This window comes from Theropithecus gelada, chromosome 7b (genome assembly GCF_003255815.1).
Source record: "Theropithecus gelada isolate Dixy chromosome 7b, Tgel_1.0, whole genome shotgun sequence".
NCBI classification, from domain to species: Eukaryota; Metazoa; Chordata; class Mammalia; order Primates; family Cercopithecidae; genus Theropithecus; species Theropithecus gelada.
In genome coordinates this window covers 71,403,785-71,429,913 of record NC_037675.1, presented here as the reverse complement: position 1 = coordinate 71,429,913, position 26,129 = coordinate 71,403,785, and the positions used below count along the sequence as shown (strand labels likewise).

At 45.0% G+C, this 26,129-nt stretch overlaps 1 protein-coding gene across 2 annotated transcripts in view; it reads right to left on the bottom strand.

Annotated features, from left to right (window-relative positions):
• SMOC1 (SPARC related modular calcium binding 1) overlaps positions 1–26,129 on the bottom strand; it is a 152,339-nt gene that overhangs the window by 15,074 nt on the left and 111,136 nt on the right. For both annotated transcript variants that reach the window (XM_025392795.1, XM_025392796.1), the window contains exons 6-10: positions 24,852–24,908; positions 22,844–22,924; positions 6,343–6,535; positions 5,729–5,811; positions 3,770–3,875 (exon numbers count right to left, since the gene is read on the bottom strand). In XM_025392795.1, coding sequence (XP_025248580.1) covers positions 3,770–3,875; positions 5,729–5,811; positions 6,343–6,535; positions 22,844–22,924; positions 24,852–24,908 — 520 coding nt within the window. The remainder of the gene's footprint in view (positions 1–3,769; positions 3,876–5,728; positions 5,812–6,342; positions 6,536–22,843; positions 22,925–24,851; positions 24,909–26,129) is intronic.

Here is a 26,129-nt window from a genome sequence, read left to right as displayed (position 1 = left end):
GTGGTCAGGGTAGACCCTCTGATGTGTGCCAGAAAGAGGTCTTATCAAAACAGGGATCCATCCATCTATCCCTGTCCCTCTAGCTATTTATTCATTTAACGTATTTTATTGGGCACCTACTATGTTCCAGGCACTAGTCTAAGCTCTGGGAATACAGGAGGGAAGAAGACAGAAAATGTTTCTTCTCTCATAGAACTTAAATTCTCACTGGGTTTGGGGAGACAGATAATATATCAACAAGCCAGCAAAGTATCAGACTGTTATATATGCTAGGCTGAGAGTTAAAAGGGGTGCTGAGGTACAGGGTAAACAGGCAGCTCTTGCAGATTGAGTGGTCCTGGAGAAGGTGACATTTAAATAGATAAGCAGGGGCCAGTCATTGGAAGATGGGGAACTGAATTCTAGGAGCAACTGACATACAGGTCCTGGAACAGGCAAGAGCTTGACTTGTTCGAGGAACCAGAACTGAGGAGAACCAGGAGAACCAGTGCCTGGAACACAATGGTGGGAAGGAAAGGAATATGTGAGGAGAGGTGGGGCCAGCTAGGTTGTCCTGAAGGGCCAGCCCAGGTCAGAGTTAGGGCTTATGCTGAATATAGTGGGAAGATCTGGGACGGCCTTAAACCCTGTTACTACGCTGGTAACCCTGGTAGCTACCTTCCTGGATAGCAGTTTCTCTCTTTCTTCTCCCTTCCCCCACCCACTTCCTTGATTTCTAAACTATTTCTTGGAGCATCTTGTCTGTCTTTTGACTAAAGTCCAGCCTCTAGGTAACATAACTACCAAAGGCAGTTCAAATCTTTCATTCCCATCAAAACCAAGTATAGTCAAGCTAATATGAGCTTAAAATGAAAAACATGTTTTGAAAACAATTATTTTTTTGAAAAATCTCTTCCAACTCTAAATTACACCTAAAATAGAATGGAAAAAAGATCCTCTTCCCTAAGGACACACTGATATTAAAAAATCATAAATTTCTTAGCTTTCATTGCCTGTAAAAATCCCTTCTGTCTGTCATTTGAGGATAAGGCACAAACCCACCTTCCTTCCCCTGGCAGCAGGGCCCATCTGCGTCCCCCACCTACAGCGGAGACCACGCAGTGCTCTTGGGAAAGCAGCCAGGGGGAGCTTGAAGTCCTGCCTCCTTAGGACTCAGGCAGAACTACAGGTGGGACCCCTGCGCTGGGGGGCAGTGCCAGGAGCCTGCAGGAAGGTGTAAGTGGGAAGCCCCCAGACCAGAAATTTTTAAGCCCATGGACCTCCTTTTTTTTCTTTTTCCCTCTCTTCTAAACATAATTATAAACACAAAACATAAATCTTTCATGCCTGTTTTTGCATGAAACAACAGTTTTTTTTTTCGTATTCTAAACACAAATAACATAAAGGTCAATAATACTGAACGTATGAATCTTTCATGCCTGTTTTTGCATGAAACAACAGGTATTTTTTTTCATATTCTAAACACAAATAACATAAAGGCCAACAATACTGAACGTGCCTTTTCAAAATTCACCTCTTCCCTCTTCTCGGAGATCTGGATGCCATCCTCTCTATCTCGGAGACTGAGCAGCGGAGTGCCACGGGCCGCCTCCAGTAGCTCCCGTCTGTGGGCCTGTTGAACCCTGTCTTCATCTTTCTCAGACATAGTGCTGTGCTCCTCCTGGAGGAAGCCGGGCCCCCACCCACAGGTTGGCAGAAACAGAGCCACAGCCAGAAACCAGCCTCAGAGCTCAGAGGACCATGGGGGTGCTCAGGGCAAGCAACCCAACAAGCAGTTTCCAAGATGGGCAACCACTGCATTCACTTTTTTTTCTCCTTTCATTTTTTTGTTGTTGTTGTTGATGATTTTATGTGGTAAGAACACTAAACAGGAGATCTAGCCTGTTAACAAACATCTAAGTGTATAGCACCGTGCTGTTAACTATAAGGACAATGTTGGTTAGCAGATCCCTAGGACTCATTCATCTTGCTTTGCTGAAACTTGACACCCATTGGTTAGCAACTCCCCAAACCCCTGGCAACCGCCATTCTACTCTCTGCTTCTACGCATCTGACTGTTTCCGATACCTCATGTACGTGGAATCATGCAGCTTTTGTGCTTGTGACTGGCTCATTTCACTTAGCAAAATGTCCCCAATAAAACAGGATTTCTCTCTCTTTTAAGACTGAATATTACCCCACTGTATACATATACCACATGTTCTTTATTCATCCATTGATGGGCACTGAGGTTGTTTCCATATCTTGGCTATTGTGTGCACTCATTTTGATTTTATATAAAATTGGATTTTCAAAATGGCTGCCTTTGTCTGCCTCAGGATGGAGAACTGTCAACAGCTCTGCTTGGAGCCCTAAACTCCTACCCTAAACACATACCACACAGTCCTGCCAATCACCACTGAGGGAGCCATGCTGGGGTCCTTCCGAGACCTAGGCTTTTTCTCTTGGTTGCATTCCTTGTCTTATGGATAACAGCTCTGCCTCTGGGCAGATGCCGGGGAACTAGCGCTCCCTCCTCAGTGAGCCATATAAGTTCAGAGGCAGGCCAAGCCTAGGGTGCCTCCCTTGCTGCTGTAAGGAGCCTAAACACCCCCCTGCTTGTCTCCACCAGTCCCTGCTGTGCTTCCCCAACTGGTTTCATAAGCAGAAGTCTTACTCAGCATGTCTCACAGGCCTTTTGGGATCTGAGTCCTGCCCATCTCTTCCATCTCACGATTACCACTCTTACCTCTTCCGCTTCCTCCTCCTCTGACTATCCATCCCAGCCCAACCTAACTGAACCATAGACATGCACTTTCTTGGATCCACAATATCCTTTCATCCTCTCTGGAATGGCTTTCTCTTTTCTTTGACCGGCTAAGTCCTACCTATCCTTTAAAACTCAGCTCAGATATCACCTCCTCCAGGAAGCTTTTTCTGACTCCTTCAGACTGAGTTAGACAACCATTGTCCGTTCTTCCACCTCTGTCCTAGCACTCACCACAGATTTTGTAAGTATCTGTCTATGGTGTAGTATCCCTACTACGCTGCATCCTTTGAAGGTGGGACATGCCTCTATCCCCAGATACCTTGTCCTTAGCCCAGTGTTTGCTGTGTCTTCCATGTTCAAAAGGTGGTAAGCGGATGGATGAATGCACACATGCATCTCCAACCAACTGGCCTAAGGGGCCAAACTCACGAGTGCCAGCAATGCTGGTTACTGGGGAGCATGTGCATTTCAGCCTCAGGTCAGGACTGCCTCAGCTACCACCTCAATTCCTGACCTAAGCTGGATTTGGCTATATGAGTGTCCAATTCCATTGCCAAGAGCTCCTTGGAATTCTCAGGATGCCAAAAAGGCATTTGGTTCCTGCCCTCTAGGAGACAAGAAAATCACAAAATGCTTTGTGCTTCCTCTCTGTCCTCCCTCTCTGTCCTCCCTGTCCCCATGATATGCCCATCATCCTTCTTACCATTCAGAACTCTCACTCCAATCCATCCCCTTCTGAGATTAAACAGCTGGAAGTCCCAGACAGCCTTGGACTTTCCTATAAAGCAGGTAACTAAAAGCTAGGGACAAGCAGCTCCCAAAGAATAGGGAAGGTAGAGGGGCAGGAAGATTTTTGGCAGAAGGCAGGTCAAAGCTATGGGGACATGGTTTCAGGAAAAAGATCACCTTCTAGCCCTTGTCCTCCGCAAACCCTGCCCACTCTCCCACCCTCCCTCAGCATCTGAAAAGTCAGGGGCCCCACATTTTTCTCCTGGGCCTGATTCCTGCTCACATTCTCACCTCCCACCTCCAGTGGGTGCTGCTGAGTTAATGGCCTGAACCATGTCAGTGGTGAGAGCATCCAGTAGGCTGGTGATAAACTCCATTTTCTTCCCTTCTGGACAGCCTAAAAGATAAAATGAGATTTGAAAGTAGATGCCAGGTCATAATCAAGTCAATAGCTTTCTCAACTACCATCCTTTCCTGAACTTCTCAAAGCCCTTCTTGTCCAGCCAAATCCACTTTAGGGATTTGTTTACTGATCAGAGGAGTCTCATAAACTTCCATAGTTCCTTTACCCATACCCCACAAAGGACCATCAGACCAAATAATGCTTTCAATTTTCTTCCATTCCACACATTTTTGCTAGACATCAACTCAGGCACCATGTTAAATGCTAGAGATACAGCAGTGAACAATACAGAAGGTCCTTATCCTTGTAAAGTTCACATCTACAGGGGAACCCAAGCTAATAGCCAAGCAGTCATCCTAAAGCGAGAAAAATACTGTGTTATGGGTAAGAACTAGGGGCTGTGGGAGCACAAGACAGGGAGAGAACCCCCAGTGGTCAAAGTTGACTTAAGTACACCTACCACCAGATCCACCCAAGAGTGTCCTCCTTTTTTCACTTCCCTCCTCATCCATCTTAGATTATAACTACAGCATCTCTCTTGCCAGTACTCTCAAGTCCTTTGTTCCTCTTTTCCTCCTTGTACTATTCCAGCAAAACACAGTAAAGCACAGATGAACCTTCTATAGATACACCTTTTCCATGTCTACACCACATAGCTGGGGAAAACACCACCACACAATTGGATAAATGGGTGTTCTATAAAGTCACGATCACCAGCACCAGATGGGCCTTCTACACTACTCCCAATGCTCCTCTCCACAGCAACTCCACACAGAAATGAGCAACTAGCTCATTCTCTTCTGTCCCCAAATCCTCCAGGTCTCAGGTTCAACACTTGCTTCTCAGAGAAGCTGTGGAATCTAAAGTAAGTTCTCCCTGCCATTCTCACAGCACATTCTGCTTTTCCTCCAGAGTACCCACCATGACTATCTATAAATGCCCATATTCATTTATTCGTATCCTATCTGTCTCCTTCACTCTGTAAGTCTCATGTCAACTTTGACCACTAGATTATACCCAGTGCCTGGCACATAGTAGAATCTCAATTCACATTTGTTGAGGGGTTGGCTAAAAGGGATACCCTGGCCACCATGACTCCATTTTTGTGATGGGGTGATTTCTACAAACCTCGTGTGGAAACTCCCTGACTTTTGGAACTTTCTGCTTTCAGTTCTCACTTGGAGTCCTGATATGTCATGGAAAGGTGGCCCATTTCCCACCAGCACTAATCTGACTTCGTGCTGTGTAAGGAACTAATCTGACTTTGTGCTGTGTAAAGAAAACAAGATTCCAAGCCACCAACATTTAGTAATTTTACTGTAACCTGTAGGCAGAGATCACTATAAATAAGGGGAAACCCACAAAGCAGCCGTCTGGAGGTCCCAGGGCCCTGCCTATGTGTCTTGTGTCACACTCCATGATGGTCCTGTGTCACCAGAGGTCATCTGCCTCTTCAGAGCAGGCAACAGACACTGTCCGCCTTGCTCAGGACAGCCCCTCCCTGTAAGCTATCTTATCCTCACAGCCCTGGAAAAAATAACTCACAGTGCTCAACACATTGTCCTTATGGACCTCAGATGGACAACGCATTGTGGAATTGCAGAGACAGGATTTTAACCCGATGACTGCATTATAAAGACGAAGAGGCACAGGGAAGAGAAGCAACGTGCACAAGAGCACAGAGCTAATTAGGGATAAATCCCCGACCGGGATGCAGATCCCACAGCTCCTGGCTCCATCTTACATATGGGGAAACAGACAAAGAGGAAGCAGCTTCTTCTGCATGATGAGAGGGTGGAGGAACAGAAGGAGGTGACGGTGCCGGCAGGGCCAGCATCGTCTCCCACCTGGTAGCTCCCTGTCCTTGAAGGGGTCATCCACCTCTGTACTCTTGGCCCTGGCGTCGCTCTCACAACTGGGCATCACGTAGCTGAGAAAAGAGAGATATGGGGGGGTTGGGAGGGGCAGGCAACTGAGCCTACTTCAGTCACTACTGCCCAGCAATGATCTATGTTGTCACCAAGCCTAAAGCACCGAAGGTGGGCAGCACGATATCCCTTGCGCTGTCCGGCAGCTACAAGGCAATCTTAGCATCAATGTTCCCATTGCGACATGTTCAGGCATGTCATTTCAACCACTCAAGCATAATAACAATGATACTTGAGCTGCACGCAGTATCTTTTTTGATCCATGGAACTGAGTGGCTTAGAAAGGGCAATAATCTCATCAGGAAACTGACGTTCAGAGAGGTTAAGTACTGTTCCAAGGTCTTAAGTTAGAAAGAGACAGGCCTGTGACCAGAATCCAGGTCCCAGGGTCTTTCTACCTGAAAGTCTTCTACTCGTTGAAAACATTGCTCTCCCAGGCACTCCCACCAAACCAGGGCAGGAACGCTGGGAGATGCCAGCATGCCTAACAGCCAGCAGGTCCCTTTTCCCAGGACTCAGCCTGGGGGGCTTACCGTGTGGAGGTCCCAGGCAGCGGGCGCCCTGTGTCCACCAGCACACACCAGCAGTAGCCAGTGGACTGATGGCACTGCACTGGCTTATAGAGTCCCCCAGGGGCACACTCAGGGATGACAATACCCTCACGGGGATTTTGCCGGGCCTCTTCCAGGGCACTCTGCCTCTCCTGGTCACACGAGTAGACTTTCTCTGCAAGAGAAGACACAGCCTGTGGTGACTGTCACTCCTGTGATTTAACATTCCTGGCTTCTGTGTCCAGCACCCAAAGTAAGTAGCAAGGACCAGGCCTGGACCCAAGGAACTGATGAGCTGCCCCACTGATGAATTACCACGGAGAGCTGTCTCCCATGTCAGCGCACGCTGAGGGGGCTAGAGGTTCAGAACCTCCCTATGGCCATCTCTGCTGCCAGCATTCATTAGCATTCCCACCAAATAGGTTCAACTGCAGCAACAAGCCAGCCAGGGACTCCAGGGATGCCCCTTCTCAGAGTGGCAGCTTGTCCGGAAGGTGGAATATCTCACTGTTTTCAGAGTGGCTCCTATGGATGCTGCCTAGGGCTGCAGGAGAGGTGGGTGCAGGAGCCTGGCTACCCTGCAAGCTGATACAGGAATGCCTGTGCACGTAGACCCTTCCAAGCCCAGACACAGCAGGATGGAGCCGTCGCCATCAGCCTCAAGTGGAGTGATGCTCAGCACCCAGGAGGAGCAGAAACAAGGTCCAGCCTTGGCTCCTCCCCACCCTCCAACACTGCTGAGCAAAGCAGGTAGAGTGAATTTCAGTGAATTACACAATGCTGGTTCCATCCAATGGGAGAGAAAACAGGCCCAGCCGGATGGTGTCTGCACTCAGCAGCCTCAGGAACACATGAGCATGTCTGAACAGTCAAACCTGGTTTCCCCTGAGCCAGTCCCCGGCTGAGACAGTGCATGGTACGCTGTGTCCAGCATGGCCAGCTGCAGGGCATCTCACATCTGCACAGCCACTTACCTGAAAATTCTTCCCAATCAACCACTTAGCCTGCCTGGCTTCCCTTTTTGTTTTTTTCTGGTTTTGTTTTTGTTTTAATTATTAAAAATAAATAGTGTTGGATTTCTTATTATAAAGAAGTTTAAAAAAAGAAACTTTGGAAAAACCTATAATCCTGCCAAAGTTAAACACTGTACCTTCCCTAGATTTTATGTACATACACACATGGAAATACAGGTGCACACATCTTCTTTTTTGATAACAAAAGAATCACATCATAAACCTGTACTATTACTTTATTTTTCATTTACTTGTTTATTTACCCACTGTATTTTTTTCATACCACTATTCTACAACTCTTCTCTTGAAGAAGTTGACAGGAATGTAGTCTTGGGCATCCCACTGAATGTTTACAGATTGTTACAAAAATACCCTTCTTAAGAGCAAGGAACTTGGTATCAGCAACCTGGAGAACCATGCTGTGCACTGAACAACAGCACAAGCAATCAAAATAACAGACACTCAACTCCACTTTAAAGAAGCCGAGTTCCTTGAAATAATGGCTCTGTTAATGACACACATATAGGTAAAGCGTGCATGTTTAAACAAACCATGGGAGTACACAGAGACACAAAGTAGCTCAATGCAGTTTTACAGATAAGTCAGATGATAGAAAAACAATGCTATGTCTCACTGCTAGGAAAATGCTCGAAAACAATAGCCTAGTGATTCTCGTTGCAGGGTAAAAATATTTCCTTAGGGGCATAAAAATATCTAAGGGCCAGGAGGCAGGCACATATAGCATATTCACTATTAAAATAGAAAATGTAATTTTGAATTTGGGAAGTGAAAAAAAAAAAAACTACTGTTTTCATAATGCAAATATAGAAAAGCTAAACAGAATCTCCTTGGCTAGAGGAAGAGGAGTTTAAAACAGCTGACAGACATCAGACTTGGGATTCTGCCTCCAACTGTGACTACCACCAGAACAGCATCTAGAGGCAGGAAAGAGACAGAAACTGAGCAGGGAGAGGGGCCTTGGGAAACCTGGCTTAAAGATCCAGCATTTTGACTTCAGCCCCTGGCTGGGAAGGTGCCATGGCAACTTCAAGAGGATTATGCAAGAATTTTTCAATAGCTCCCCCAACCCCAATTTGGTAGCCTTATTTTCCTACGTCGTATTTCATGCCATGAAAGAGGCAACAGAGGAGCAAAACCAAAGGAAAACAGCTTTTTACTGGCACCACGTTCATGTAACAACCTCTGACAGAGGCTTTAAATTAAGACTCTCCAGGCCAACCTTCTAAAGCCATAAATCAGACTGAAAGCAAGAGGCAAAGAGAGAAGGGGGGATCTTCCCCAGGGGCAGAGCGAATAATGAACCTGACTTCACACCACTGGGGGTCCCAAGACCCTAGGAAATGTGGACAGGAGCCATCTAAGAATAGGCACAGACCCGTGATTAAGGCCCTGTTGATGGATTTCTGGAAGTCCTTGAAGGCTGTTCTGAGCTGTTTATAGTCAGTGTCTATGAAGTTCCATGGAGAATAAAATCATTAAAATGCCAGGCTCAGTGGCTCATGCCTATAATCCCAGCATTTGGGAAGGCTGAGGCAGGCAGACTGCTTACCCCAGGAGTTTGAGACCAGCCTGGGTAACATAGCAAGACTCTGGCTCTACAAAAAAAAACAAAAACAAAAACAAAACACAAAAAGTAGCCAGTGTGGTGGCACATGCCTGTAGTCCCAGCTACCCAGGAGGCTGAGGTGGGAGGGTCGCCTGAGTCCAGGAGGTTGAGGCTGCAGTGAGCCATGATCATGCCACTGCACCACAGCCTGGGCCACAGAGTAAAACCCTGTCTCAATAAAATAAAATAAAATAATAAAAATGATAAAGCTCACTAATTTGGAAAAATGGGGTATAGTAAAGAATTTTTTTAAAAGCCTGAATGCAGGCTTTATTTTATTATTTTTATTATTGATTTATTACTTCATTACAGTATCTGCAAGTCCAGGTGCCTCTAAGAAAGAGACAGGAGTGATTTATCATAATAGCACTAACCCTCTGTGAAGAGTACACAGAGAGTTTGTCTCACAGCAAAGAGAAAATCTCCCTTAAAATCATCTTTACAACTAATAACAATAAAAACAAACATTCATTGAGTGATATGTGCCAGGCAATAGACTAAGGGCTTTACCTGATTAATCCTTTGCCCATATGAGGTAGGCACTATTATTATGCCCATTTTGTAGACAAGAAAACTGAACATTGGAGAGATTAATGGATTTTCCCAAGTTCACTCAGCCAGGAGAGAGAAGGGCCGGGGATCCTGACAGTCAGGCTTGACTTGCTAACCTCTAGACAGTGTTGCCTCTAACCATTTGCTCTAGGAAACAAATAAATTTATTTTTACAGTGAGCTTTTCTATGTCAGTGTCTTTGTAGACTATCCCAAATCTGCTGCATTCAAAACCAAATGTTCTGGACACAGCACAGCACAGCCTCTTCTAAACAATGATATCTTCTCAACCTACGCAAACTACAGATCTTGTACCTGGATATTTTTCTCTCTTTGCCTCAGAAGCAGAAAACGTAATACCAAACTTAACTCACCCACCATTGCAGAACTATAAAATGAATAAAAATAGCTAACATCTGTTTGAGTATTTACCATGGGCCAGACTTGGTATTAGGTGCATTATTTGTATTAACTCACTTCAAATTCATTACAAACCTTTAAAGTCAGTGTTGTTATCCTCATTGAACAGAAAAGGATGCAGAAACACAGACTGGCTGAGAAATTGGATCAAGATCAAAGAACTAGGAAGTGGTAGAGCTGACATTTCAACACTGGCTAGGTGCTTCACCTCTCTGCAAGATCATCTTGACACAGAATAATCTGATTTTTATTCTAACCTATATTTTTCTTTTACTCAGTATAGTTCATCTCATTACAAAACAGTCCTCACTGAACTGTGCCTCCCTGTGATCATGCCCCTGTGTGGACCCCTCACATGGACTCTGGTTTGCTTTGGCCAATAGAATGTTGGAGGCAACGCTGATGCTGTGTGTCAGGCTGAGGCCTCAAGAAGACTTGCAGCTCTGGCTTTCACTTTTGTGGAAGCTGCCCTGAGATCACCAGGAGGAAGCTGGTCTCGCCTACTGGAGAACAAGAGGCCACAGAGAGGAAAGGGAAGCAACTCAGCGAGTAGATGTGAGAGGGAGGTCACCTTGTACATTCCAGCCCAGCTGATCCTCCCCCACCTGGATGAGTCCAGGAGTAAATTCAGATAAAACAAGTACCCGGCCAACCCACAGACACATTAGAAAGAATAAATTATTTTTATGGTAAGCCAGTACATTTTGGAGCAGTCTGTTACACAACAACAGATAACTGAAACATCTAGACCTCCTCAACTATTCATCAACTTACCTTATACATATTTTTGTAGCCCTGTAAGCCCTTCAATCAACCAATCAATTATTCTTGAAGGGCTTCTCTAGAGGTTATGGGTCATGCAGACGCTAATCAGTAACTACCACAGGTCATAAACTTATTCCATATCTGAGGACCCAAATTTGTAACTCACCCACCTTTGCAGAACTCTAAAATGAGTAACAATAGCTAACATTTATTTGAGTATTTGCCATGTGCCAGACTCGGTACTGGGCAGTTTGCTTGTATTAACTCACTTCAAACTCAAACAAGCCTCTAAAATATGTTCTTCTTATCCTCACTGAATAAAGGAAGATGCAGAAACACAGACTGGCAGAGTCACTGGATCAAGATCACAGAACTAGGAAGTGGCAGACCCAAAAAGCCAGCCCACCCATGGGGCCACTGCCATCCTCTGTCCTTCTCGTTACCTGGATCCCAAATGCATGTTAAAATTCACATCTATCAGTTTTCTTAGGTACCAAGAAGTCCCCTTCCAGAATGCAAGACAGGGGACCAATTTCATGGGTCTCTTTGTGATCCTGGGTTCAGAGAGGGAGCTCCCCAGAAGTAGACACACACTGTTCTAAAATAATCTCTGCTCAGGAACATTCAGGGAGAGATGACAAGATTAGAAGGTCTGGCCAGCTATCTATGAGAATGGGCCAGGACCATCTGTAAACATCTGGAAGCCATAAACAGCAGGGGAAAAGGAACAATCAGGGCTGTCCAGTGGGGCATGGAAACACACAACCACACATACACACTCACACGCCTGCCTATAATCCTGTCCCTCAGATGGTGCAGGGAAGTGAGAGTCAGGTCATTCCGCACTTGGCAATGAGTGGCTAAAACGTCAGTGACAAACCTCTGACTGCCTAAGAGAAGAAACACAAGAGAAAAACATCCAAGCAAACTGCCCAGTACCAAGTCTGGCACACGGTAAATACTCAAATAGAAGTGAAACCATGTCCACTCCTTGTCACCAGAAAGCACACAACCCTGTCCACCACTAATTGCACATAGCGAAGAAAGACCAAAGTCCAGCAGGAGTGGGCAGGGCAGGAGACAGGAGAGGAAAAAAGAGGTTGGACCAGATAAACATGAACCCTGTCTCCAGGCCCAGGGCACGGGTTCTTTCACATCCCACCAAGATGGGATAAGCCTAGAGCACAGCTCTATCGGCCCTATCAGCTAGGACCAGCCCAGGCCTCTGTGCCTCTCAATTACTCGTGGTGATTGGGAACAAAGGAAAGCATGGATAACCTAAATCCCCAATCTTGATGTTAGCCCAGAGTTTAGTCTTTTATCCCGGAAACCTTTTCTTCTTCATCATCTTTTTCCTTTCTCTTCTTTTTTGGTTTAAACCAAAAATGGCCAAAAAGCATAAACATTACAAGATTTGAGTTTCGGCTCTTTGGGCTGGCCTTTTTTTCTAGACACTGCCTTCCAGAGGAGGAACTGCTGAAGAAAGGAGCAGACAGAAAAGCTGAGATCCTGGGTAACCCAACACCAAAGCACCTTCTGCACATGTAGTCAGCAGTTATTGGTTGGCCAGCTATGCTATAAACATTTTGGAGAAAGAACATGGGAACCTCATGGTGATGGAGGAAGACGGGGGTAAAGGGGGAGACGGGTGGAGAGAGAAGATGGTAGACAGAGAAAGTCTGTGTCACTCAGGGTTCTGCAGAGAAAGAGAACCAACGGAAAATAGAGACAGGTGTGTGTGTGTGTGTGTATGTGTGTGTGTATATCTATGTATCTATTTGTTTTGGAAGGGCCAGCACAGGCACAAGCGCTTGATATCTATAGATTATAGATACACACATATCATAAAGAGAGAGAGAGTAATATTTTAAGGAATTGGCTATGTAATTATAGAGGCTGGCAAGTCTAAAATATGTTGGGCAGGCCAGTAGGCTAGAAATTCAGGTAAGAGTGATGGGGCAGTCTTGAGTCCAAAATCAATAGGTCAAGTTAGCAGACTGGAAACTCAAGCAGGATTTCCATGTTACAGTCTGGAGGCAGAATTCCTTCTTTTTGGGGAAACCTCAGTCTTTGCTCTTAAGCCCTTCCACTGATTGGATGGGACCCACCCACATTATGAATGGGAATCTGTTTTATTTGAAGTCAATTGACTGTAAATGTTGACCACATCCACAAAATACCTTCACACCAATATCTAGGTAAGTGTTTGACCAAACAACCAGGCAGGATGGCCTAGCCAAATTGACCTATGACATGAAGCATCGTAAAGTCCATCTGAAAAATGAGTGCAAGAAAAAAAGGCTAATCTTACAGAGAGCCATATGCAGAAGAACTGAAGAAGAGTCACAAGCCATAAAAATGTGGACTGGGAAGATGCTTTGTTGAATGATGCGGTCCTCCCAGAGAAAGAACCAGAGGCTCTCCCAGTGGAGGCTCGACTGGTAACCAAGGTACCTACTCTGGCCATCCGGACAGGGAGTTCCTTAGACTACAGAAAAAGTAAACTGACATTGTCCTGAGAGAGGAGGACCTAAAGCAGGATCCTGAGTAGCAAATAAGATTAGGGCCCAGGAAGAAGACACAAAAAAGGACTGGGACCTTGTAGACCCAGGTTATCACCCAGGATGTTACTGGTTGTATATGTACTGGGTGCTAGCATCATGTCAGGTGCTGGAGAGGCCAGAAAAATGCTCTAAGACATAGCAAGCAGAAAGAATAAACCATGAGATCTTAGCCTACCCTCATTCAAGGCCATCCTCCGTCCCCGAGGCCCCGCCCAGAACAAAGCTAGAAGCAGTGTGGCCCTTGTGCAGGATCTGCCCTCATGGGCCCCTTGTCCTCAGTGCCCTGTTTCACTGGATGCAAGTTCCTGGAAACTAGGACTCTGCACATCCTTCCTGAGCCTTCACCACACCCATCTCTGGTAGCTATAGGAGAGCCACGGAACCTCTGGCGTACAAGATTCATAAAGGGTACTTAGTCCAAGAACCCTTCTATTGCTTGAGTCCCCATCATGTCACCCCTCCCACAGAATTCTAGTCTGACACTTCAGAGACAGGGCTGCCCACTGTTGAATAAACCATGGGGATGAGCCCACAGAGGCTGCAAAAAGAGTATCTATCCCTTTGACACATCCTGGGAAATGCTATACACAACCCAGACCATCAAGCACTGGATTTTCTTAGGGGAAAAATCAATTAAAATGTTACCCAGACTGAAAAATGAGAGGCACTTACTTAGGTTTCATTGCAAAAGAGTTGTCCCACTGAGCCAAGAATATTAAAGAAAAAATTAGCAGTGTGTCACCTACAGTGACCCTGAAACCCCTTCAAATACTTCACACCCACCTAGTCTCTTATCAAAAATGAATGAAATGCTGAAAGATAACCCAAAATATCAAACTGTGGGTTGAAAACAACCTTTCTAAATTACAATATGAAATTCCAGAGGCATAAGAAACCGCATGGCTCCAGTCTCAGGATTCTCTAGGTCAGCATGTGAGCATGTGAGAGTGCGGTGTCGGGAGCGTTCCAGAACCGTCGGGTGGCTGAGAATTTGGCAGAGGAAGGCACTGCAGGAGTAAAAGAGAGAAAGATAGGACCAGGTTGTAAGGAACTGACTTTGCTGTTTCAGAAGGGCTAGCACAGGGACGAGATGCGGTGCCCCGGGGAAGGGTTGCTGGACTCAGTGATTTATGGAACATCACTAAGCAGGCCCTTGCTGTTTATTTAGCCACATGGGGTTTTAGCACCTATGGTTTCAAGCCAACTATGTGAACAGGTTATTTTTCTTACTTGTGGACTTTGCACTTTTTCACAGGACGGGCTAAGTGGCCCCCAGAGGATCATTTTTCCAAGCACCATTTGCTGGGCCGACTCTGCCCTGCTACCATGGCTTTCCATCACGCACACCACTCGGTGCCACTTGGCCATTGCCAATTCCCAATCTCAACATTTATGTGACTCAGAGTTATGCAGGGGCTCTGGGAGCCCCTGAAGAAAGGGAGAGACCACAGAACCATTGCTCAGGGCTCCTTTCCAAACACAGGGCAGACAACTGACCCAGAAAAGGAAAGGCCCTACGAGGGCAAGGAAAAAGCCAATGTCACTGGCAAACAGAACAGTCAGCCTCTGAAATTGTGCTCAGGTTTGTATCAGGTAGTGGGTGGGTATGGAGAGAATAGAAACAGAATTTGCACAAATTAAAGTCACACTTCTGTTTACATGAGTTTTTCCATCTCCTTTAAGCTAAAAAGTCCTTTTCCCCACAGAATAGGCAGGAAAAGAAAGCAAAAAACATAACATCATCCCTCAATTGTAACCTACAAAGGGACCTGAGAGAACCCCCTGGAGGGAGCACCCTTCTGATTAACTCACTGGCCAAGAGAACTGTCTGCAGCTCCAGCCCAAATGGAGATGTGAGGATGGTCTAAAAGCTCAACTGGAGGACTGCTCCCACATGCCAGAGAGACCTCAGGGCAGTCAGAGGGAACTAGAGATAGGGCGTGAGGGAATACTTGGGCTTCCTTGGCAAGGCTGAAAGCAGCAGTAAGTGCCTATCACTCCTCCTGCACACTCCTATCCAAGGGTCTGGCATGTTAGAAGGTTCTAAAGTCAGAAACAGTTGGAATAGAGGCAAAATAGGCAGTCAAGAGCATGGGCTTTGTGGTCAATGATTCAGGCTCTACCCCTTGTTCGCTCTGTGACCTTGGCCAGTTAAAGTTCTCAAAATTCCAGGTTCCTTACATGTAAAAGTAAGGTAACTCTTGCACATGTCTCATAGGGTCATTGTGAAGATTAAATGCAATCATATGTGAAAAATATTAAACCTGGTGGCATAGTAAGTTGCTTAATGGTATCTACTATTCCTATTAGCTGGTCTAAGGTAGTAGTGTGGGGTAAACATGGTCTTCCTGCCTTATCCCTATGAGTGACCAGTCTCCTCAACAGGACTCCAGTAGCTGACCAAGGGCAAGGTAGTGGAGCAGTATGCTCCAGGGGCAGGCAATAAAGGGGTATTAGGTCTGCAGGTAAACTAAAAAAAAAAAAAAAATGCATATAGCTAACAGTTTATCTGCTTTTTATAATCACTATGCCAGCAATTCAAAACAATGTCAGTGATAAAATACTCCTCCCCACTGGGGTGGACCTCACCATCACCCCCCATTCCTTTGGTGCACCACTGCCCAATGGTCAGCTCCTGCCTTAAATGTTCCTTGTATTTCATCCTTTGACGCCTCAGACTCAAACAGAGGCCTCAGCACATGATAGTTCTTGATGGATCTATGACCTTGAACAAGGCCCTTAGCAAGTCTGGGCTCCTGTTTTCTCATTTAAAATTAAGTGGCAATGCTAGATGACTCTCAGGCCCTTCTCACTCTAATGGCCCACAGTCTTACAATTAGACAAAATCATGTGCACTTCCCCATGACTCAGGGGCCAGATCCAAACTTAGCTTCCCAAGTCCCAGTAGAACTCCGAGCACCAGGAAGGGGCTGGGTTAAAGGGAAGGCTGCTCGGCGCTCTCAGGTTCTCCCTTGTACCTCATACCTCTTTCCACAGCCCTGCTATGTGGCCTGTGAGCCACACCTAACCTGCTGTGTCTTGGAGATCCCATCTTCAGCACAAAAGTAACACCATCCACCCCATATCCCCGACATTGGCCGAGGGCACCTCGTCACAGGGATGTTTACAGTTGGCACTGTAAGTAGGGCGTGCTGCTGGGATGAAGTGTCATGGGTGAGGAGGTGTAAGGGAAAATTACAAACCAACCAGCCTGTCTAAATAGTTTCTCTCTGTGTAACCCAAAATGGTCATGCATGTCTCACCATGGTCTGAAGTGGTGACCGCTTCCTTCCCACACAGAGACTGAGTTCCTACGGGGCAGGGAAGAACAAGATCGAAATTCTACAGAGGATATTTCATCCAGGATGGATTGTACCAATATAGCATGCAGGCATTTTTCTTTTTAACTTTTCCCCCAAGGCATCACTGACTCGTATCCGCTCAAATGTTAGCAAAGTTCCCATCTCTATTGACTCATAGCATTGAGTGAGCAGACATGACCCTTCCACCAAAAAGAATATGAAATACCTCACAGTATTTTTGCAATGACAAGTACTGAGAGATAGCAAGCTGCCTTTTTTCTAGTTTTTCTCAGTAACTTCATTGGCCTTAACCTGACAGTCTCTGTACTTTCAAGAGCAAGTTCTAGCAAATAAAAATTTAGACAGAAAGGGAGGAGAAGGCACAGACAAAGGTGGAAGATGAAAGAGCTATTTAAATTTATTAAAATAAAGTATCACAACTTCACTCTCTACTCTGCAAAACATGAGTGTTGCATGTGTGAGTGTGTTTATGAGATGTAGACCCCATCTACTTCCAAAGCCACTTTACAAATAAACACAGAACAAGGACCCTCAGATCTAAGCAGAGACTGTAGTTGACTTCCAGAAAATTGGAATGAGCCAATGGCAATACCTGGGCAAGATCTTTAATTTCAGTGTCTTAGCAGCAGAGGCCAAAAGAAAATACCAGGGCACATAGTTTTGCTATCAAACATTAAAAAGCAGACACACTCACCTCCAGAAACAGAAACAGAACCCTTGCTGGTGCAGCACGTCGTCCCAGTGCTGGGTCCTGCAGCCATCCCTTCACCCTCCCACACCTTTGTGTTCCAAGCAGACAACGTGGGGCGAAGGAGCAAGGCGACCAGGAAAGCTAATTTTAAAACAAGGTAAAAATGGACTGTGCGGCTAGGCTCCCTGGGGCCTCCAAGTGTGTTTATTGCTTCTCTCCGCAAAGGGAAATTTTAAGAAAGAACAAGGCCTTTGTTGCCATGGAGAAAGCCATAGGGATGACCACCCATCCCCCATCCCCAGCTCAATTCTACTGGCTATGATTGACCAAGGCACCTGCATGAGAGAGATGGGCAGACATCCAGAAGGCCAGTTATGGAAATAAATATCCAGTGTGTGTTTTTATATAGATATTTTAAATGCACACAAGCCCAGACCCATCCTCGGCTGCTAACGTTAGTGGATTACTCATTCTTCCTTCCAATCACGTCATGTGCGAGATTCCAGGTGGCCGTGGGGTATTTGCTTACAATGGCTACCGCTGGTTTCCCTGTGAGCTGTTTATTTTTCCAGGCCTCAAGTCATTACATCAGTCAGCGGTTTCTAGGCGGGCCAAGAGTGCTGGCTTGGGGGGTGGAGGAATCCAGCCAGGAGGTGCAGATGCCTCAGTGACCCCAAGTCCCAGTCATAGCAGCTATCCCAGCAGGAACTTCCTGGGTGAGGAAGGAGCAATCCAAGACGTGGTCAAGGGGCCTGAAGCAGGCCTAGAAGAGCTGCACTCTGACACTGTGAACAGCTTACCTGTGACAGGTCAGGTGACTTGAGCAAACACAGTCACAGTCATGCACGAGGAGGCCAGGGTGTCACTTTCATGGTAAAACTTAAAAGAAATGCATTTCCACCTTGTGTCTGTGCTGATGGCTGTGTCTCCAGGGAGCAGAGTCACCATGAGCTGCTCCCTTCAATGATGTAGAAAAGGAAGCGCTGTGGGTCTAAGAGGCAGGGGAGGAAAGGCATGGCCCTTTTGGATTTAACTCACAGGGCCAGGGTCTAGGGCCTCCTTGAAGTCCTTGATCAGATCATGGAAGAAGTTAACTGGAAAAAAACAGGGACAAAGGAAAGAAAGAGATGACAAAACAAAGAGGGAACTCACACTACTCCACTCCACTTGAGGCTACAGAGTCAAGCCCCCAGGGCAGAAGGAAATGAGTGGTGGGCCTTGGGAACATTACTATGCTGCACAGAGAAGAGCTGCATGACCATATTTCCTGAGAGATTATACTTGCCCAGAGGAGAAAGGGTGGAAGTTTTTCATATAGAAACAAAGATGTAAATCAGAGCCATAGGAAAGTGCCTGCACATAGTCAAATTAGAAACATGACAAGATAAGATGAAGAATTAGATGAAACCTAATTCTTGTCACTTATTTCATATCTTTATCATCTGTAACATGTAGATGGTAAAAAAAATATTTTAAACACTAGGTATATTAAGAAATGCCTTGGTAACCAACCCCTGATTTAAAAAAAAAAAAAAAAACTTAGCAAGCATTCATATTTCCTTATAAAAGCAGAACAGAGGCTCCATCCAACATTCATTTATGGGAAGATGCGGCTCTCGAGTTCTAGGGTATTAGCTGGCCAGGTACATTGTCTTCCTGAATGCGAAAGGAATTCCTGGTGCGCTGGAGATGCAATGGAGGAGGGGTTCAATGGAGGCAAAAACTGAAGAGAAGAGCAAAGAAGCAAATCTGTCAATGCTGAACCTGCCAAGTACTCAAAAGGTGACACTGACCATAGTGAACACATGACAAAGCCTTAAAAACAAGAGCCAAAACTTCCAGGAGCAGAGAAGGAGACTAGGAGAGTCTGCAGGCATATGTGTCATGTTATTGCAAAACTTCAGCTGCCCAGTGGAACCTTTCCAATGTCAACAGTCCCCAGGCCAGAAAACAAACCTGGCGTCACAGGGTCTGAATGTGAAAAAAGGATGTGTGGGGTGTAAAAGAAACTGGGATAGCCTTTTTGCCTCTGAGAGACAGCTGAGAAGAAGAGCTCTCAACCCAATGGGCTTCACGGAGTCCCATGGCAACCTCCCCAGGGGAATGCAGGTTGAAGCACACCTGAACCCAGGATGGTCCATCAAACTCAATGAAAAACTTTCTCAGGTGTTTGGCCAAGAGGCTCCAGTCCCTACTAGAGCCAAATATCCAGATATAAGTTATCATTAAGGTATATTTGACTTCTCATTAAACCAAATATGATAACATGTGACAAGTGGCTAGCAGAAGACATAAAGATATTCCACCAAGAGTCACTAGTGTTTTGTTGGGTATAAAAAATCATTTATGGTGTACCTACTATGTGTCAGGCATTACACAGACGCTCTTGAGTCCTCACAAAAAAATCCTGCAAGGCACTAAAACTTTGTTTTACATATAAGGAAATCAAGACTCAGGGAAGTTAATTAACTTTCCCAAGCTCACTAAGCCTCTCAGTGGGAAGCTAGCATTGGAAACCAGGTTATAGGTTTGTCTGACACCAAAGTCCATGATTTTGCCATTACGTGGTTTATCTCCGCTACATGCAAAACTTCAGCTGTCCAGTGGAACCAGTTGTGTAGTGGAGATAAACCATGCCTAAGAAAGCCAAACCTCAAGATGCTTTTTTGGCAACCCGTTTGTGGCAGCATGCACCAGACCTGGACATTAAAGCTTGGAAAAGGTTTGTGTGAGATGGTGAAGAGCCTTGTGAGCTGCCTCAGAGCTCCTGTGCTGATGCAGGCTTACCTGGGCATGTTAGGAAGCATCCTCCTGCCTGGTCTATGAGATGGGCCAGAAAACTTAAGTAAGACATCCCCAGACATCCCCATACACACACTCCCATCCAAATGCTTCTATTTCAATCATATATGCCAGAAGCCAGAAAGCTTTTCTATAAAGGTTCAGATGATAAATATTTTAGGCTTTGCAGGCCATACAGGGTCTGTCACAACTATTCCACTCTACTATTTAGATGAAAATGTTCACAGACACTACACAAATATATGGCTGTGGCTGTGATCCAACCCAACTTTATTTTCAAAAACAGGCAAGCGACCATTTGACAACCCCTGTTACAGGTCTTTGTGGCACCATATAGCTAATATATAATTATATCAAAGAGATTGATAGACATTCAGTTAATATTACCAGCTGATCACAATGGAAAAAGTTCCAGTTTAGTAGAAGATTCCTAGGTCATCCATCTCTAACAGTTATCCCTGATCTCAGTTTCTCCCAGGGAACTGTTAGGTCTCTCCCAACTATCCTATCATATACACTAACCTTACAGATATAACTGGGGTCAGCCAGAGAAAAATAAAGGTGGCCAGGCCACCCCAGCAAAAGGAAGGTGGATGGACCTGTCCAGAATCCTTTTCTCAACATGACCCTATTCTCATCCAAATGGAGAGTAGGAATGAAAGCAGAAGAACTTCAGCAGAAGCAAACATTATCAACTGACTTCGACCTCACCACTTTACTACATGCAGAGAATACAACCAAAGAAGACAGACACTCTATTTCCAAGGATAACTAGTTTTCTCCAGCCCAACCACTCCCTAGCTGTGACTCAGGACAAGTTACTTCCTCTGTCTCAGCCTCTGACTCTTCATCTGCAAGATGAAGACAAGAACAATAGCTATCTCAAAGGGTTATGGTGAAGCTCAAGTGAGATGACAAATGTAAAGTTCCACAGGACCTGACACAAAGTAGCTATTATGGCAGTGCTATTCTAATTTTACTGATAATAATGATGATCTTTTCTCCTCCATCATTCCCCAAAGCAATCAAATGCATGGGTAAGTGAAAAAGAAATTCAAAGAAGCAACTGTTAAATGCCAAGTGAGTGTTTCAGGCAAAAAAGTGCTGTATATTACAACTCAGAGAGCTCACCTTCATATCTTCCATTTGGTCACAGAATGAGAATTAACTCATGGGGGCCTTGCAGACCTTTCAGGGCCTCAGGGACTAGGAGACCAGTTGCAAATGTTACTTCCACCATCAGGCACTACAGGCACCAAAGCCACTTCTATTTGATTTATATTTGCCTAACAGGGAAAGGGGAATGGAGGGGGTCCTAAGAAGATGCCTTTGCTTAAGGTGACAATCATAAATTCTTTCTGATTGAAGAATTTTCAAAATAAGCACCATCATTACTATTCCCATTTTTCATACCAATAATAATGATAATAGTAAATACATGTACTTACAATTTATCAGTTAGCCAGGCATCAATTGAGTGTCATATAGACACTAACTTAGTTAACGTTTAACCATAGTCCTTTGAGGGAGAGATTGTGATCCCATTTTACAAACGAGAATTGAGGCTCAAAGAAATTATATGACTTGACTGGGGTCACTAAATGTTGGAGCTAGACTGTGAACCCAGGTTTCACTAATTTAAAAGCCTGTGCTTTAATCACTGCACTCTTCTGTCAAAGACTGACTCAAGGGAGTTCACAGTCTCCTTTCACTCCACCATCCCATATCTCCAACTTTTGTCAGTGAACAGACACATGAAAAGGCACTGACAAACCCAAGTCACAGAGGAACTCAACTGATGGCATTTGAATTCACCTCCTGGTCTATATCATTCCTTGCATTCTAATGCCACATTACCACCATTAGGACAGAGTTGGTGAACAGGTCAACTTAAAGGGGACCAATGACAGGACACTCATTAATTAATGGTCATGTAAAATTCTGCCTGCTGGTTCAAAGTCATATATCTTTTATCCATAGTCTTGCCACCTATAAGGAAAAGATGATATGGCTAAATTCAACAACCAGGCATAAATTATGCAGAGTGGTATTTCTCATAATGAAGTCTTTGGTTGAAAAGATGATCCTCCTTGATAGAGATACAGATTTGGCTTGTGAACACATTTTCCTGTTGATGAACATTTAGTCTTTATTGATAGTAAATGGACTTTACTGACTCTGGTCTTTACTGATATTAAACAGAGTCTACAAAATAATCCTACAAATATGATCACCCTTCAAAAATTATCATCTTTCTACCAGGGGTTTGGCCAGTGCTCAAACTTGACCACTCACAAGACCCCCTAAAAGATCAGACCAGAGAAGATCAGACCAGAGAAGACGTGACTGTAAGCAGCTATTTAGAGCCTTCAAAACACACAGAATCGACTCCCTCCAGGATTGAAGTCCAACTTCTTTATGTCCAGTCATTCTTCTTTCAAATTCTTCTGCATGGCATATGGAAAGTTAATCAAAATATTACAATATATAGTCAAAAAAATTGTTAAGAGGATCAATGACCTAAGAAAGATGATCCCTGAGATGATAACTGAATAAAATTAAAGTTGGAAGGGATTAACACATTCAATCTCTTTATTTTATAGCTATAGAAATTGACAACCAGGCAAATTAAATGACTTTCCCAAATCCACACAATAAGAAGTCACAGAACCATGGGGCAAAGAAGGATGAATTGGGTACATATATAATCCAAGGAAGGTTAGTTACCTGAATTTCTTATGTTGGTGTTGTTTAGTTTGGAGTCCTTGATCACCAAGTGTTTAATCCACAGAGTTGGAGCTGTGATTTCTAGGGGTGGGGAAAAAGAGAGAGAAAAAGTCTGGGCAAAGAGACCATGTGAGTGGAAGTGTAACCTCAGACTTCTTAATAGCCATTTTTCAAAGTCTGAGGCATTGAGGCTTCAGTTCTCTCCCACATCCACTCCTCCCAGTTCCCCTTCCTTCCTCACAACGGAAGCTCCTCTCCCCAACAGCTCATAAGAGCTGATCAGGGCATCCTGTGCTGGGAAGCAGAGTGGTCAGAATGCAGAGGTGCTGAGCACTCCATCCAGGAATAAAAATATTATCCCAGGAGGTAAGGAACATGGGCCAAGCCAAGTCCCTCTCAGCTGCTTCCCTGGGAGAAGATTTAAAGGGGATAAATCAACAAATGAACGCCAAACAAACCACAGAGACCATTCTAGAGGAAACGGCTGAGCCGAGACTGCTCCAGATGGGAAAGAAAGGAGTGCATCTCATGTGTGCTTCAATCCCCTTTCTAATGGCTTCTCATGCGCAGAGGCTGGATTCCTCCATCCAGAGAGTGCCAGGGTGCCTCCAGGCTCTCCAGGATTTGGTCACTCAGTGGACAGGCGGAAATCCTAAGTGACCCTGAGTATACTGTGGAGTGACCTTCAATGAGGGTATTGGGGAGGTCTCCCAAGATGAGACAGTCTCTGTCCCTCACCTGAACCCCCAGGGTCCCAGACTTGTCAATGATCCAGGACCTCTGTGGATCACAGAGACATCTACATCTAAACTTTCAGACATGAGCATACAAACCTTCCCATAAGTGAGCTGATTGTAAAGGATATTGTATATTTCAATCTTCCTCAGAACTGAGCTTGTGCTAGCGACATCCATAGCCACAGCATGAACCTGTGGCATGATTTCTTTTTATTCTTCTGTCTCTCTGTCCAGTCTCATGATCCAGGACTGGATACACTTAGCTAGGAGATGCTCAGTTTGCTACATATTGCACTAAAATCCCAACCTTATTGTCGTATTTTAGAGACTTTACTCTGCCAAACTTCCAGGTCCTCATCAGGGGAATATGGAGTACTCAGTACAGTACACTGAAGAGTACAGGCCCTGAGCACCCCAACCTAAACCTCCTGCACCCCGCACTCCTATCCTCTCTCTATGCCTCCAGAGACTTCCAGCCTCTCTTTTGCCACCAGCCACAGTTTCTCTTGACCTAGAATTTCTCTTCTCCAAAATGTCCTGCCTCAACTCTCAACGTCCCTACAACCTGCACAAATCAATCCCACTGGCCAATCTCCTTCCTGCGACTTTCCTCACTGTATCCCATCCCTACCTCATTCCCCTCTTGTCCATGCCAGCCCCTTGCCTGGAACACCCAGACTCCTCCCCTCCACTTTCAAGATCCAGCTCAAGTCCTGGCTCTTCACGAAAGCTTTTCCCAGACCATGGTGATCTCTTTCTTCCGTAAATGTCTACGACAATAAGAACGGAGACCACGTAATTTAACACATAAAGCACTCTAAGAGTTGCAGCTGTCTTGAGAGCAAAGGCTTACATCTCCAAACCTCCTTTTCATCCCCCAGAGGGGCTCACACAGTGCCAGGCACAGAGTGGACACTTGTAAGTGCCAATTAATTTACTGAAGGGACACTGCCGGCCTATCTTTCTCAGCCGTGATTCCTGGGTCTTGGCAGCTCCAAGGGTCTGTCCAGGCTGTGTTATTGTTGGACACCAGGAGACAGGCAGGAAGCCTGAGAGAACAGAGGGCCCTTCCAGAAGTGGAGAGTGTACCAGTTCCTGGGAGGATTTGCATTTTTTCAAAAGGTTAAAACAACCCAGCTTACACTGGGAAAAATTGAAATTAAAAAAGAAAATAATAATAATAAAACTTAAACAAACATCCAGCGTTAAGACCTTTCCCAAACCTGAAAATGAGTGGGAGAATGAACATCCGAAGTAATGCAAGAGCTTACCATCTCCATCGAACACCGGCTGGGTCTCCATCGTGGGTGTCGGCTTAGATCCGTCATCTGAATTGAGGGTTAAAAAGAATCGAAAGGAGACTACCATTATTGAGGTAAATACTATCTACTCTCCAGCACTGTTGAATGGTTGGGGTTTGTACAAGGCCCGGCCAAGTCCCAGTGAAGAGACCAAAGATAAAGAAACAAAAGAAGAAAAGGGCAAGAAGGAAAAGAGAACCACAGACAGACAAAAGAGCAAAACAAATCCAGGTTTGTGTTCACCACCCCAAGGCATGAACGAGAGGAGCTAAAGCTTCATGGCTTTGGGGAACCGTTTCTCACAAATCTGAGGATACCAGTATGACTCTGCTGGCCCTTGTTCCCACAGGAAAACTGGGAGGCAGTATCTCCTGAGTTAGCCCTGAGTTATGGCCAAGCATGTTAGGATAAGGTTGGCAATCCTTATGGCATCAAATTCTGGTGTCCCCAGCTCCTTTCCTGCCCTGAAGCTACCAGCTCGGTGGCCCTGATTAAAGAGTTCAAGGAAAACAAGAGACCTATGTGCTATTCCCTTCCAATCTCCTCGCTGTTTCTCCACTCTCACCTAAAAAAGATAAGAAGGTAGGAAGAGCCATTCTCTCTCCAGCACACTGAATTGAAGAGAATCAGGTATCATTAGAATACTTCTAACTGTGAAATAGCAAACACCCCAATTCCCAATAAGAGGGAGGGCAAGCAAAATGGGAGAGGACATGGGACTTTGCAGAAATCACCCTACACTTGCTTTGAAATTTCTAACATAGATGATTGGAGCAGGGAGCTCCCAGTAACAAAGTCCTAATGCTTATCATTCTAATAGTGTTGGCAGTCCTCTCTGCACAGCAAGAACCTCTGCAGGTCAGGAGTTAGTGCAGACTTTGTTTATTTACCTTCCAGGACTCTGAGTTCTTTCATCAGGGCCCCGAAAACCTTAACTTAGAGCCATGTTTCTCAACCTTTTTTCCATTATCACTCATCTAAGGAGCATTTTTAGGTAATTTTTTCTGAATCATCTCCCTAATGAAATTTTAGTAATGCAAATAAACTGTATATGTATGTTTGCTTCATATGTAAAATGAGTAAGTGTTTTTCATCCCCTAAGAAATAATTGTACCCTCTTAGAGAAGGCTGGGAGAGGGTATCTTTGTCCCTCTTAAGGATACATAGTTTAAGAGATTTCTCTCCATGTGGGGAGGGAAGGGGAGCACTGTTGTCTCAGGTGGTTTGATGGTTATACCATCCTTCTCT